Here is a 12,904-nt window from a genome sequence, read left to right as displayed (position 1 = left end):
GCTCCGGGGCTGACTTGACCCTGCTCTTGTGGGGCTTACGGTCGGGTGGTCAAGTATAGGAGACACTGAGTCCTGTGATAGGGAAGCCCAGAAGAGGCCCTGTCCCAGGCTGGGGTCAGGGAGGTCTTCCTGGAAGAGGCAGATATCTCACACCATTCCTTTTGGCTTTTGTCCTCACCTGCTAAACCCCTGACTTACCCCTTAGGTCTCAGCTGAGCTGTCCCTTCCTCCAGGAAGCATTCCCTGATCTTAGGCTGGGCCACACACCTGACCATGACCCAGACCAGGTCTAGACCCGGCCCTGCCTCCTTCGGTCTCATCCCAGCTGTGATTTAACGTTTACTTGAGGGATTTGTGGGCTCGTCATGTCTCTGTCCTGGACTGGGCTCTAGGGGGACAGGCACTGGTTTGTCTTCTCTTTCACCGTGTTCCTCACCTCTAGTGCTGTGGCTAGCATGAGGGCCTGCAGTGTGTTCACTGAGAGAGTGCATGAGGGGAGGTGACAGCTAAGCGGGGCTGAAGGAAGAGGGTCACAGGATGAGGGAGCAGCAGGAGCAGAAGCCTGGAGGGGGCACCTAGCTGGGCAGCCAAGCTGCTGGCAGGTTGGTGTTCTGGAGTGTTAGGAATGACAGGCTGGAGAGGTGCACATGGCACGGTAGTGAAGGCTGAGGAGTGAGAAGAGCCTCAGGAGGGCTCTCGGGGCGGGGGTAGGGGGACGCCAGGCAGCCTTGGGGGCTGAAGGCTGTGGGGACCTGAGGAGGGCAGGAGAGAGGGGCCCCAGCCAGACCTTTGCCTGGCCGTGTTGCAGAGCGCGGGAAGACGCTGGTGCAGAAGAAGCCCACCATGTACCCCGAGTGGAAGTCCACATTTGATGCCCACATCTACGAGGGCCGAGTCATCCAGATCGTGCTGATGCGGGCAGCCGAAGAGCCCATGTCCGAGGTGACGGTGGGCGTGTCGGTGCTGGCTGAGCGCTGCAAGAAGAACAACGGCAAGGCCGAGTTCTGGGTGAGGGCGTGCGGGCGGCAGCCGCGAACACACGGGTGCATGGGGTGTGGGTGAGGGCGCGTGGGCTGTGGTGCACACGTGTGTGCACGGGCCCCGTCTGGCCTCCTGAGCAGCTCTGTAGCTGCTCCAGCTCTGCGATCCACCGGGTCCCAGCTCCTCTGAGTCTGTGTCCAAATCCATTAAGGACCCTACCTCGGGGTCAGTTGTTCAGGGGAAATGAGCCACTGGATGCCAAAGGCTTCCTGTAGTGCTGGGCACATAGTAGGTGCTCAAGAGAGTCACCCCCGCCCCTACACCTTCCTTCTTCCCTTTTAGTTTCACAGAAGCAGGATACGCACACATGGTAAAACATCTCAAAATGTGTGTGCGGGGATGTCCCAGCCCCATCACCAGGTCCAGACCCCCTCTCAGAGACATCCGTCATCCCACGTTCTGTTGGAACCTTCACAGATGTTCCGGGTGCAGGCGGGCCTGAGGGAGCACAGTTACGTGGCTTCAACAGTGAGGGCATGGACGAAAGGGAAAGCCGAGGGCCACCACTCACCCACTGGAACCCGGCCTCCACCCGTGCACCTGGCCACATATCCCTCGTGACCACAGGATATCTGTGCTGCCCGGGTGTCTCTTGCCCCCTGGGGTCACCTTTGGGCTCCTGCAGCTAAGAAGTCCCCATGGGAAAAAACCCCAGACCATCGGGGACTCTGGTCAGCCTCCAGTGAGGCATGAAGGGACCAGGCCAGGAGAGGAGTTGATGCAGAGCTGTACCAGCCCTTGGCCGGTCAGGCAGAGATCCTTGCTGTGCTCTCTGTCTACTCTGCCGAGGGACAGTGTCAGGGAGCAGGCATGGGTCCTGGGAGAGGTGAAGGTCCTGTCTTCAGAACTGTGTAGGAGGACTGGGCGTGCAGAGCCCCCGCCACGGAGAGCACTGGCGTGGGGGTGTCAGCACACATCTGTCTGTCTGTCTGCATGTGCAGGGACTGGGGGAGGGGGGCTCTATTCTAAGATCCTTGTCAAGGGGGCAGCAAGGGTGGGGCTGGGGAGTTTCCCTTCCCACTCTGTTCCTGGGCCGTGTGGCCGGCCTGGGTGTGAGCTGGATCCTTTCACTTCCCCAAATGTAATAATACCCCTGGGCTGGGGTGTGGGGGCGGGGCTCAAGGGCGGGGCCATGCCCACACTGGGCAGACAGGTGTCCAGCCCAGGCTGCCAGGACTCCCTTAGCCTTGGGGGACCAACCATGGGGGCGGGTTCTGAGTCCAGCTTGGCTGGAGCCCGCCCTCATTGACCCCCCCCCCGCCAACCCTCACTTCTGCAGCTGGACCTACAACCCCAGGCCAAGGTGTTGATGTCTGTGCAGTATTTCCTGGAAGATGTAGGTAAGACCCTCCTGCCCTGGGCTGGGGACGTGGGTTGAGAGGCTGGAGCTAGGGCTGAAGCTCAGGGAAGCGGTCCCTATCAAGGGTCTCCCCAGAGCCACCCTGGGAGGGACTCCAGGAATGTTGTCCTTCCCGGGGCTGGGACTGACTTCATGACTCTACGGTCCCCAGATTGCAAACAGTCCATGCGTGGTGAAGACGAGGCCAAGTTCCCAACTATGAACCGCCGTGGAGCCATCAAACAGGCCAAAATCCACTACATCAAGAACCACGAGTTCATTGCCACCTTCTTCGGGCAGCCCACTTTCTGTTCTGTGTGCAAAGACTTCGTTTGGTGAGGGATGGCTGTGCCTGCCGGGGTGGGGTGGGGCAGGGAGGGCCCAGAGCCAGCCCTGACCCTGCTGGGGGATTTGTCTTTCAGGGGTCTCAACAAGCAAGGCTACAAATGCAGACGTAAGTGTCTCCTCGGCCCAGCTTGCGTGCCCACCGACGCCTATGTACATACTCGGGGGAGCCTGTGTCCCCATGTGAGGACTGTGTGCATGGACAGGGTCCCCATGTGCCCGTGTGTGTGCTCAGAGGAGCCCAAGTCCCCATGTGAGGACTGTGAGCCCGGACAGGGTCCCCATGTGCCCATGTGTGTGCTCAGGGGAGCCCGTGTCCCCGTTGTGAGGACTGTGTGCCCAGACGGGGTCCCCGTGTGCCTGTGTGTGTGCTCAGGGGAGCCCGTGTCCCCGTGTGAGGACTGTGTGCCTGGATGGGGTCCCCGTGTGCCCGCGTGCATGCTTGAGATTTCCCCTTCAGGATGTAGGTAGGAGAGCCACACCTAGCGGGGCCAGGGGTAGGGGGGGTTGTTGCTGTGGCTCACAGAAGCCGGTTCCCTGTGTCTCTTCCCAGCCCACTCATGCTTGGGAGCATCGCCCTGGCAGCCCAAATAGGCCTCAGTGCAGGATTTACACAGAATCAGTCAGGGCCACCCACCACGGTTCTGTTCCCCCAGACAGCTGAGGCGAACTTTTCCAGTCCACCCCTGGCTGCGCATGTGCTTCTGTGGGGACACATGTTTGCCTAGGTACACACGTACACACATGGCGATGGTTCTGGACACAGGCTCTGGAGCCAGATGGCCCGGGTTCGAGTCCTGGCTCTGCCACTTCCTACCCAGAGGGCCTTAGGCAGAAAGACTTAACCTCTCTGTGCCTCGGTAAAATAGGGCTAGGAACCATTATAAAGATCAAATGGGGTAAAATATATAAAGCTTCATTTTAGGTGACAGACACACAATAATGATTCTGTACCGGGAGTTCCCTGTTCTTACGCATCAGTATGTGTGTTGCAGGCTCTATATGTTGTGTGTGTGTGTTTGTGTGTGTGCACATGAGCGTGAGCGAGCGCTTAGGACCCATTTGCTGTCCTGCTTCCTCCCTGCCTGCGGTCCTCTTGCTACAACACTCCATGCCCCTCACAGCCGCCCCCCACTGCCCACTAGGCCCTCTTGAGCCACCCCTCATCTCGGAGACCCTCCCGATTGGCCTGTCCTCCCTGCCCCTCCTCTTCCCAGGCCCCTCCCGCCAGGGCGGGCAGGAGGAGAGAAGAAGCCAGCTGTGGGCCCCAGGCCTGTGTGGGGTGAGGGTGTGGGCGGTTGGGGAGAACAGTGGCTTTGTATAGAGGGCCTGACTGGCCCAGCGGCGCCAGCTCACAGCTCTGCTCCTCCTGCTGCCTCCCCCCACCCTCGGCCTGTGCCCCCTCAAGAATGCAACGCTGCCATCCACAAGAAATGCATCGACAAGATCATCGGCCGGTGCACGGGCACCGCAGCCAACAGCCGGGACACCATAGTGAGGCTGGGCCCGGGGTGGGGACCTGGGGGGGCTTGGCCAGCAGGGAGGGATCCGGGCTCTCCCCAGCCTTTCCCCGTAGAGCCCGCCCTTCTCCCCATTTTTCCTGGTCCGTCCCGGGACTCCTGGATTGCCCAGTCCCGGGGGGGGGGGGGGAGCCCTGTCGGGCATCTTGCCCTGCATGGGGTTGGGGAGAGCTAGGGGTTGAGGAAGGAGCTGGCACTGGTCTGTGACCCTCAGCCTGTGACCACCCCTGTCTCCTCCCCAGTTCCAGAAAGAACGTTTCAACATCGACATGCCGCACCGATTCAAGGTTTACAACTACATGAGCCCCACCTTCTGTGACCACTGTGGCAGCCTGCTCTGGGGGCTGGTGAAGCAGGGATTAAAATGTGAAGGTGCGTGTCCCCCAGCTTGGGGGCTAGGGCAGGGCAGAAGGACACTCCCTGCTGGCGCCTACCTACCCAGGTTTTTTAAACTCCAAACAACTCCAGCTGCTTTTGCCCTGTTCCTGGGGGAAGGCCTCCATACTCCCCCCACCCCCTGCTGGCCCAACTGCCTCTCCCGTTTACCTGCTGTGTGACCAGGAGGGCCCACCTCTCTAAGCTCAGTGTCCTCAAGGGTAAGGTAGGGTTAGAGTAGAGTACGGCCCAAAGAGTCATGGGGAAGGGGGGTGCAAGGCCTGATGCACACTAGCAGGTGCTCAGCAAATAAGCCTCATAGACCCCTGGCCCCTCTCCAGGCTTTAGCGAGGCAGAAACAGGAGAAACGTCCCCTCCCCCCCACCCCCGCAGAGGGAAAGTGACTTGTCTCAGTTGTCCTAGACATTCCTTAAAGGGTTTAGAATTAGGTCTCATAGCTATGGCTTTTTCTTTTTCTTCTTTAAATAATGAAAAATTTGAAGTGCTCAGGATGCTTCAGATGCATTTATTTCTAAATAATAGAAATATTTAGAAATTAGAAATCAGAACAGGAAACCCAGTGGACCACACCAAAGCTCTGGTTCTTCCTACCCTCTTCCCTCCTCCTCCCTGCCCTTGGCCGAGCCTGGGGGAAGGGAGACATTTCTTCCAGAGCTTGCTGGTGGCCTATTTGGTCCCGCCCCGGGCAGGGGCTCTGATGGCCCTGTCTCCTTCACCCCAGACTGCGGCATGAATGTCCACCATAAGTGCCAGAAGAAAGTGGCCAACCTCTGCGGCATTAATCAGAAGCTCTTGGCGGAGGCGCTGAACCAAGTGACCCAGGTGGGCAGGTGCTGTGGGAACCCTGGCGGGGGTAAGGGGTGTTTATAACTTGCAAAGATCCCACTTTTGGAAGATCCAGTCCCAAGATTTAGGCAGCAGAAGGTGGTAAGCTTGTTCTCATAACAAATTTTTTGAGCAATTCTTTACTTGGTGAGCCTGGAAGAACACAAGGTTGGAATGCTTGGAACTAAAAGTGTGTGTGTGTGTGTGTGTGTGTGTGTGTGTGTTTGGGTGTTTAGATGTGGGAAGGGCTTGAGGAATGCTATAAAACCTAAGGTAAAATTCTAGAATCAGTTACAGGTGAAGGCAGCACGAATACCAATCTATTGGGTAAGTGGTTGGGAGGGCGGGACTCAGTGTGCCAAACTTTTGTTTGTAATCGCTGCCTTCCAACCATCAAGATGTCCCTGTGCCATGGGAAGTTGTGTCTGTGTGTGTGTGTGTGTATACTCACGTGTGCACTACCTGGAGGTCCTGGGCTCTGCCCCTGCTGGCCCCCAATGGTTGGTTTTGAGAACAGAGTTACGGATGGTGGGGGTCCTCCCTCTGGGCTGGGAGTTCTGATCACGATATGCCTGTCTGGTTGCCAACGTCTATCCCCTCCTCCAGAGACCCTCCCGGAAGTCAGAAACAGAGACTGTTGGAATCTACCAGAATTTTGAGAGGAAGTCAGGAGTCCCTGGAGACATTGTCCCAGGTAAAGCTGGGCCCATTTTCTCCAGGAAAGCCCCACTCCCCACTAGGACTCGAGATGGGAGCCCGACCTCCCCCCCCCCCCGCCCCCGTTGCCAAGACCTGAGCGGAGGCACCACCCCTGGAGAGGGAGCCCTTTCCTCTCTGAGGCCCCTCACCCGACCCCACCCCTTGGCCCCAAGGGCGGGGACTCAGCGGACAGAGACCTGAGTCTAAATGCCATCTCTTGGGCAGACAGTGGGACCTACGGCAAGATCTGGGAGGGCAGCAGCAGGTGCAACATTGAGAACTTCACCTTCCACAAGGTCCTGGGCAAAGGCAGCTTTGGGAAGGTAAGGGGCCTTCTGGCCTGGGGCAGCTCAAGGGGCCTGGGCCCAGCAAGGGCCCCTGCATCCCACCCTACCTGGCTTCTTCCCAATGGGGCAGGGCTGGGGTGCCCTGGCCCTTTGGCCTGGCCTTCCCCTGCTCAGCATCCTGCCCACCCATCAGGTGCTGCTGGCAGAGCTGAAGGGCAAAAAGGAGTTCTTCGCTATCAAGGCCCTCAAGAAGGACGTGGTTCTGATTGACGACGATGTGGAGTGCACCATGGTGGAGAAGCGGGTCCTGGCACTTGCCTGGGAGAATCCCTTTCTCACCCACCTCTTCTGCACGTTCCAGACCAAGGTGCCCAGCTCACTCATGGTTACTGCCCCAGTAGCCGTGGCCTGCCCCCTGCCCCCCTCCATGTCCTCAGGACAGAGGTGTCCCCTACTTCCCAGCTTTGCCCCCAGTGGTCCTCAGCAGCCTTCTGCCCTACACTGTGCCCCTGCTCATCCCTCTCCCCATCCCAGGACCACCTGTTCTTCGTGATGGAGTTCCTCAACGGGGGGGACCTGATGTACCACATCCAGGACAAAGGCCGCTTCGAGCTCTACCGCGCCACGTACGTGAGGGCCCTGATGAGTGTGTATTGGGGGGAGTCCACTGCTGGTCTCCCCTCCGTTCCTGCTTCCTTCTTCCTTGAACAGCCAGCCAGGGCTAGAGCTGGAGGTGGGGAGACCGGACCTGGGGGTCTCCCTAGCATATAGGAAGTTGTGGATGGTGGGTGAGTGCCAGCATCCTGTCCCCTCCCTGAGCCTCGGGCAGCCTTGTGGATGGTGATGCTGCACAACATAGGGCCCTGCTGTGGGCCCCCAGACTGGCATGCACGCCCCCCAACTGTGTGTGTATGTGTGTACGTGCACATACGTTTATCTATTTAAGTGCATACACTCTTATGACGGAGAATTAACTCATTTGAAGCTCTACCTTCATAATTTCCTTTTTGGCCTTGTTTGCCAGCCCCTTCTTCTCTGATACAAGATGTGCTTAATGAGGCCCAGGTGGCCCGGAGTTATTTGCAGCATTTCCTGCCCCTGGCGGGGGGGGGGGGGGTGGGGGGTGGGGGGGTGGGATGGGGGCCCAGGGAGAAGCAGGAGTTGGTCACAGAAATGCCGGAACACTTTGTCTGTCTCCATCATGCAGGTTTTATGCAGCTGAGATCGTCTGTGGACTGCAGTTTCTGCACAGCAAGGGAATCATTTACAGGTACAAGGTGACGGTGTGTTGGGGGGGGGTGGTTTAGAAGGGAAAGCTCCAGAAGGCTCTGCGTGAAGCCTGGCCCAGCCATGGCCCCATTTCCACTCGGAGTCCGGCTTTAGATGGGTATTTGCCTGAGCCTCCTACTCCATTGCTTGGATTCCTGTGGCCCCTCTGCTGAGGCTGGCCCAGCTCCAGGGCCTGGGAACACGTTGCCCATACTTGGCGCCATTGGCGGGAGCAGGGAACTGCCTGGGACGCCGTCTCCCTTCCTGGAAGCAATGGGTCTTGCTCCCAAGCCCCATCTGAGCTGTCGGGAGGGAGGGCCGGCTTCCATCAGTTCTCACCCGGTAAAACACAGCCCCATCCTGGGTGTGGGGAGGGGCCGTCAGTAAGGCTGATCCCAAGCGCTGGGCTTTGATGTGGGACAAGGTCAAGATGTGTGGTCAGATGGAAATTGAATCCATGGGACAGTGTGGATCAAATAGGACTCGGGTTTGAGAAGGTGGTGGTTGGGGGAGCCACGCACTGTAGCGTGCTCGTCCGCGCATGCCATCGCCCTGGGGCGGGTGTGGTTCCTGAGGTTAGTGAAGACAGACTTCTGCCGTTTGCCCTTTTCTAGTACCCCACGTGTATCAGTTATCCACGAAGCCACAAACTGTGTAAAACAGACATGGTGCCTGCCTTTGTGGGGTCAAACCTGATCTCAGGCCACGTCCGCTGCTGACCGGTTAGGTGACCCTGGGCAAGTGACGTCACCTCCCTGAGCCTCAGTGTGGGCTTTAGGAAGTCAGGTGGCGTGTATCCAGCACGTGGCACACCAGTAGGTGTTTTTCAGGAAACCCCTGTTTTTAGCACCTCTTCTTCGGTTTCCTTTTCTCTTCCTCATTCCCTGGCCCCCTGGGGGAGGTCCCAGGCTTACAGGACTGGAAATGGAGACACGGGGGCAGAGGGAAATGGGGCACTGGCCCCCAGTGACTCCCTTTCCTCCCCGCTCGCAGGGACCTCAAGCTGGACAATGTGATGCTGGACCAGGACGGCCACATCAAGATCGCCGACTTCGGGATGTGCAAGGAGAACATCGTTGGGGACAAACAGGCCAGCACATTCTGCGGCACTCCTGACTACATCGCCCCTGAGGTGAGCGGGCCGCCTGCCGGCTGCCAGACCAGAAAATGTCTCTGCAGGGTGGGGAGACGATGATGTCCCGACTGCGGCCAGGAACACGAGGGAGCCTGGCCAGGCCTCTGGCTCCGGGGCTCCTCTCAGCTCCGGCCCCGCTTCTCCTGCCCTAGATCTTGCAGGGCCTCAAGTACTCGTTCTCCGTGGACTGGTGGTCCTTCGGAGTCCTTCTGTACGAGATGCTCATCGGTCAGTCCCCCTTCCATGGTGACGATGAGGACGAGCTCTTTGAGTCCATCCGTGTGGACACCCCGCACTATCCCCGCTGGATCACCAAGGAGTCCAAGGACATCCTGGAGAAGGTGGGAGGCTCCGGGCCAGGCTGGCTGGGGCGGGGGGACCAGCAGACCCACGGGTTCTGGGAAGGCCAGGGGCCCCTCGTCTCCGGAACGGCAGCCTCGCTGGTGCTCTGGTCCTCACGTGGTGAGGGCATTGTTGGCTCTCCGCGTTCCCGGGAGCTCCTGAGTCCAGCCGCGCTGAATCAGCCCGGCACAGTGATTATGAGCTTAGGGCAGGAGGCAGACAGACCTGAAGCTAAACTCGGAGTCTGTCTCCCAATCTGCTGAATGGAGGCCATGGGAGAAGCTTCTTCACAGGGTTTTGGGGAGGCACCCCATGAATGCTTGGCGCTCGGCTCTGTGCCCGGCACGTCGTGGACTCCCAGTAAACACCACTGCTTTGACTCACAGACCCCTGGCTGGAAGTCCTTGCAGCCCTCCTGCGTGGCCTGTTGTGTCTGGGGGGGCCCTCTCAGCTCCAGAGGCCCTGGGCTGGGCCACGGGGCTGGGCTAGACCCTCCTGGGCCCTTCTGGGCCCGCTTGGGATTCGCTGAGGCTCTGGGTTCTCCAAAGTCATCGGATGCTAACCAGGGCCCCTGCTGGGTTACAGCTGCTTGAAAGGGATACAAGCAAGAGGCTGGGAGTGAGCGGGAACATCAAAATCCACCCCTTCTTCAAGACCATCAACTGGACTCTGCTGGAGAAACGGGCTGTGGAGCCACCCTTCAAGCCCAAAGTGGTATGTGATCTCACTTCCGTGGGGGCCACCCACTTGCTCCTGCCCTCCACTGCCTTCTGGGCCCCGCCTCCCTCTCGCTTCGTCGGCACGCTCTCCTCCTCTCCATCCTTCCAGCAAGCCTGCTTCCCTGGCCGCCCCGGCACCTTCTGTCTCTGCCTCTACCTTTGTGTTCTCACCATACACCGCCTCTCAGTCAGTCAGTCAGTCAGTCAACAAACAGGGGTTACTGTGGATCCAGCCACCCTTCAGTGGACCTTTAACGCCCCTGTATGCCAGGCACTGTGCCTTGGGAATCAGTTAAGTCCTCTCTCCCTGCCTCCATCCACCCAGTCCATCTTCCAGTAAGTCTTAGAAATGCCAAAGTCCCGAGTGCAGGGTGCGGGGTGCCATGCTAGCTCCCCAGCAGAGCAGGAAGCCCAGAGCCAGAGGAGTGCCAGCTCTTGGGAGAGATAAGAAGCTTGCACACTGATGATCGTTTATGATATGAGATGACCATGCAGAGGCTGTCACAAGACCATACATGATCAGTTGTCACTGGGGGAGTCTGTCAGCAGGAGCCCAGATACAAAGAACAGAGCAGGGCTGAGGAGAAGCAGGATGTGGGCAGGGCAGGGAGGGCAGCCAGGAGGCCTTGCAGACAGAAGAGGGGTCTTTCCACAGAGGTCCGGAATCTGCAGAGGCCTCCTAGGAGCTAGCAGGAGAGCAGAGGCAGGTTGGTGCCAGAATTCTCAGATAAGGAGTTGGACTCCATGGCCCTTCTGTGACCTCGGCTCTTCCCTCTGGCCTTCTGTCAGGACACCCTGGCAGCTTGCGCAATGTGCCCCGCGTTGTTCCTTGAGGCTGGAGAGTGCTTCCCCTGAGCCAGGGGCCTCCTGGTCTGGGCACCTGCTGGGGGAAAATCACACAGCCTGTTCTCAGTCTCTTGCTTTTGATAGTTGGGTAGATTCCTTTCTCTGCAGCAAAAAGCAAGGGGCAGGTGTGTGGGTCTGTGGGAAATGGTCAGGGACCTAGGGCAAGCTGTCTGAGGGTACCTCCACGCCAGGAGTGCACACTCTGGGAAATGGGTCCAGGGCTGCCAGTTTTCAAAAGCAGCCAGAAATCTGGATTTTTATGTCAAAAATTGCCCAATTGTAAAACAACTGTCTCAAATCCATTAAAACCCAGTGCCAGTCAGAACGACTGTACCTGCCTGCTTAGTCTGGCCTGAAGGCCACTGGCCTGAGATCTCTTCTGTTCCCATTTCATTGTATCCTCAGGAGCAGAGAGTTGGCAAACTTCTCCTGGAACAGTCTGATGGTACATATTTTAGGCTTTGCAGGCCAGACGGGCTCAACAAAGCAGCCATAGAAAATTTGTCAACGAATGGGTTATAGTTTTGTATGAATAAAACTTCATTTGCGGACACTGGAATTTGGATTTCATTTCATGTTTACATGTCATGAAATGTTCATCACCTTCTTGATTTTTTTCCCTAAGCATTAAAAAATGTGAAAGCTGTCCTTACAGCTCTCGGGACCCATAAAAACAGATGCAGGGCAGGGTTTTCTCGGGGGTGGGGTTTGCTCATGGGCAGTCATTTGCTAGAGCCCCGTTCAGGACAATGCCCACGTCTCCTTACCCAGGCCCAGGGCTCTTTGCTGGCTTCCTTGGTCCCCTTGGGGAGACGGCATCTACTGTCCAGCCGGGCTCCTTTCGGGTTGTTGGGAGAGACTCCCTATTCTGTTCTTTCTCTCTCTCTCTTTTTAAAATTCAAGTTAGTTAACATCTAGTGTATTATTAGTTTCAGGGGAGAGATCAGTGACTCATCAGTTGCATATGACGCCCAGCGGTCATTACATCATGTGCCCTCATAATATCCATCACCCAGTTCCTCCGTCTTCCCACCCACCTGCCCTCCAGCACCCCTCACTCTGTTCCCTGGACCTGAGAGTCTCTTAGGGTCTGCCTCTCTTTCTGTTCCTAAGAAGGCCAGCTCTGGCCTGGCCCAGCACCGCAGGGCTTCTGAGATGTGTGGGAGGCAGTCTCGGGAACTTGGGGACCTTCAGGAGGGCCCCCCTGCCGGGTCCCGCTCACGTGCCGCTGCCCTCTACCCGCAGAAGTCCCCTGGAGACTTCAGCAACTTTGACCAGGAGTTTCTGAACGAGAAGGCACGCCTCTCCTACACCGACAAGAACCTCATCGACTCCATGGACCAAACAGCATTCGCTGGCTTCTCCTTCGTGAACCCCAAATTTGAGAGATTCCTGGAAAAGTGAGGTTTCCAGACATGCCTCCCCCCAAACCACCCCAGCCAGGGAGCCTGGGTCAGGCAGCATGGCCTGCCCACGCGGCCTGGGTACGGCAGGCTGGGCGGCGCCGCCCCTTCATCGGCACCCCCCTGCCCACCCACAATTAGCAAGAGTGTGATTGCCTGGTTTGTGCTGCTGCCGCCCCCTGGCTCCCAAGAGGGGCCTTGGCTCCTGTCTGGCTGGGCTCTTATGGTACTTCTGTGAACCCTGTGTGAATTTGCTTTTCCTCTGCCGTCAGAGGGAAATTGTAAATCCTGTGTTTCATTACTTGAATGTAGTTATCTATCGAAAAAATATATTATATATATATATACATACACACACACACACACACACACATATTATGTAATAGGCTGTATATAATGCTCAGTAGAGGAGAAACGTACGGGGGATCTAGTGATGTGTTGATTTTTTTAAAATATATATATATATATGTACACACACACACACATATAGGAACAAAAAAGGAGCAGAAACTGTTTGAACCTCCAGGTTCTTTTATCTGTGTGTCTAAATAAACACCGAGTGGTACTGAGCGGGCTGTCGGGACGTGTTTGTCCCAGGAAGCTGGTGGCCGCTGCTCCCACCTCGGTGGCTGTCCTGGAGCTGAGAGCTACAGACACAGACCCCTGGGTTTTCATGCAAATGTGTTTGTACTTATGGGTCTCCTGTGGCTCCGAGACCCTGGGCCTACAGCAGAAGGC

The 12,904-nt window shown here is 57.5% G+C and overlaps 1 protein-coding gene across 2 annotated transcripts in view; it reads left to right on the top strand.

The window, feature by feature from the left end:
* PRKCD (protein kinase C delta) overlaps positions 1-12,594 on the top strand; it is a 28,222-nt gene extending 15,628 nt beyond the window's left edge. For both annotated transcript variants that reach the window (XM_044253387.1, XM_044253388.1), the window contains 16 exons: positions 809-1,008; positions 2,321-2,381; positions 2,553-2,715; positions 2,803-2,834; positions 4,134-4,219; positions 4,488-4,617; positions 5,363-5,463; positions 6,073-6,160; positions 6,391-6,488; positions 6,646-6,819; positions 6,987-7,078; positions 7,660-7,722; positions 8,715-8,853; positions 9,009-9,197; positions 9,784-9,912; positions 12,009-12,594. In XM_044253387.1, coding sequence (XP_044109322.1) covers positions 809-1,008; positions 2,321-2,381; positions 2,553-2,715; positions 2,803-2,834; positions 4,134-4,219; positions 4,488-4,617; positions 5,363-5,463; positions 6,073-6,160; positions 6,391-6,488; positions 6,646-6,819; positions 6,987-7,078; positions 7,660-7,722; positions 8,715-8,853; positions 9,009-9,197; positions 9,784-9,912; positions 12,009-12,167 — 1,904 coding nt within the window. In that variant the 3' untranslated portion in view covers positions 12,168-12,594. The remainder of the gene's footprint in view (positions 1-808; positions 1,009-2,320; positions 2,382-2,552; positions 2,716-2,802; positions 2,835-4,133; positions 4,220-4,487; positions 4,618-5,362; positions 5,464-6,072; positions 6,161-6,390; positions 6,489-6,645; positions 6,820-6,986; positions 7,079-7,659; positions 7,723-8,714; positions 8,854-9,008; positions 9,198-9,783; positions 9,913-12,008) is intronic.
* The last annotated feature ends 310 nt before the right edge of the window (positions 12,595-12,904 follow it).

Source organism: Neovison vison, chromosome 6 (assembly GCF_020171115.1).
Source record: "Neovison vison isolate M4711 chromosome 6, ASM_NN_V1, whole genome shotgun sequence".
In the NCBI taxonomy this organism is placed as follows: domain Eukaryota; kingdom Metazoa; phylum Chordata; class Mammalia; order Carnivora; family Mustelidae; genus Neogale; species Neogale vison.
Note: the sequence above shows the minus strand (reverse complement) of the source record. Positions and strands in the feature narration are given on the sequence as shown.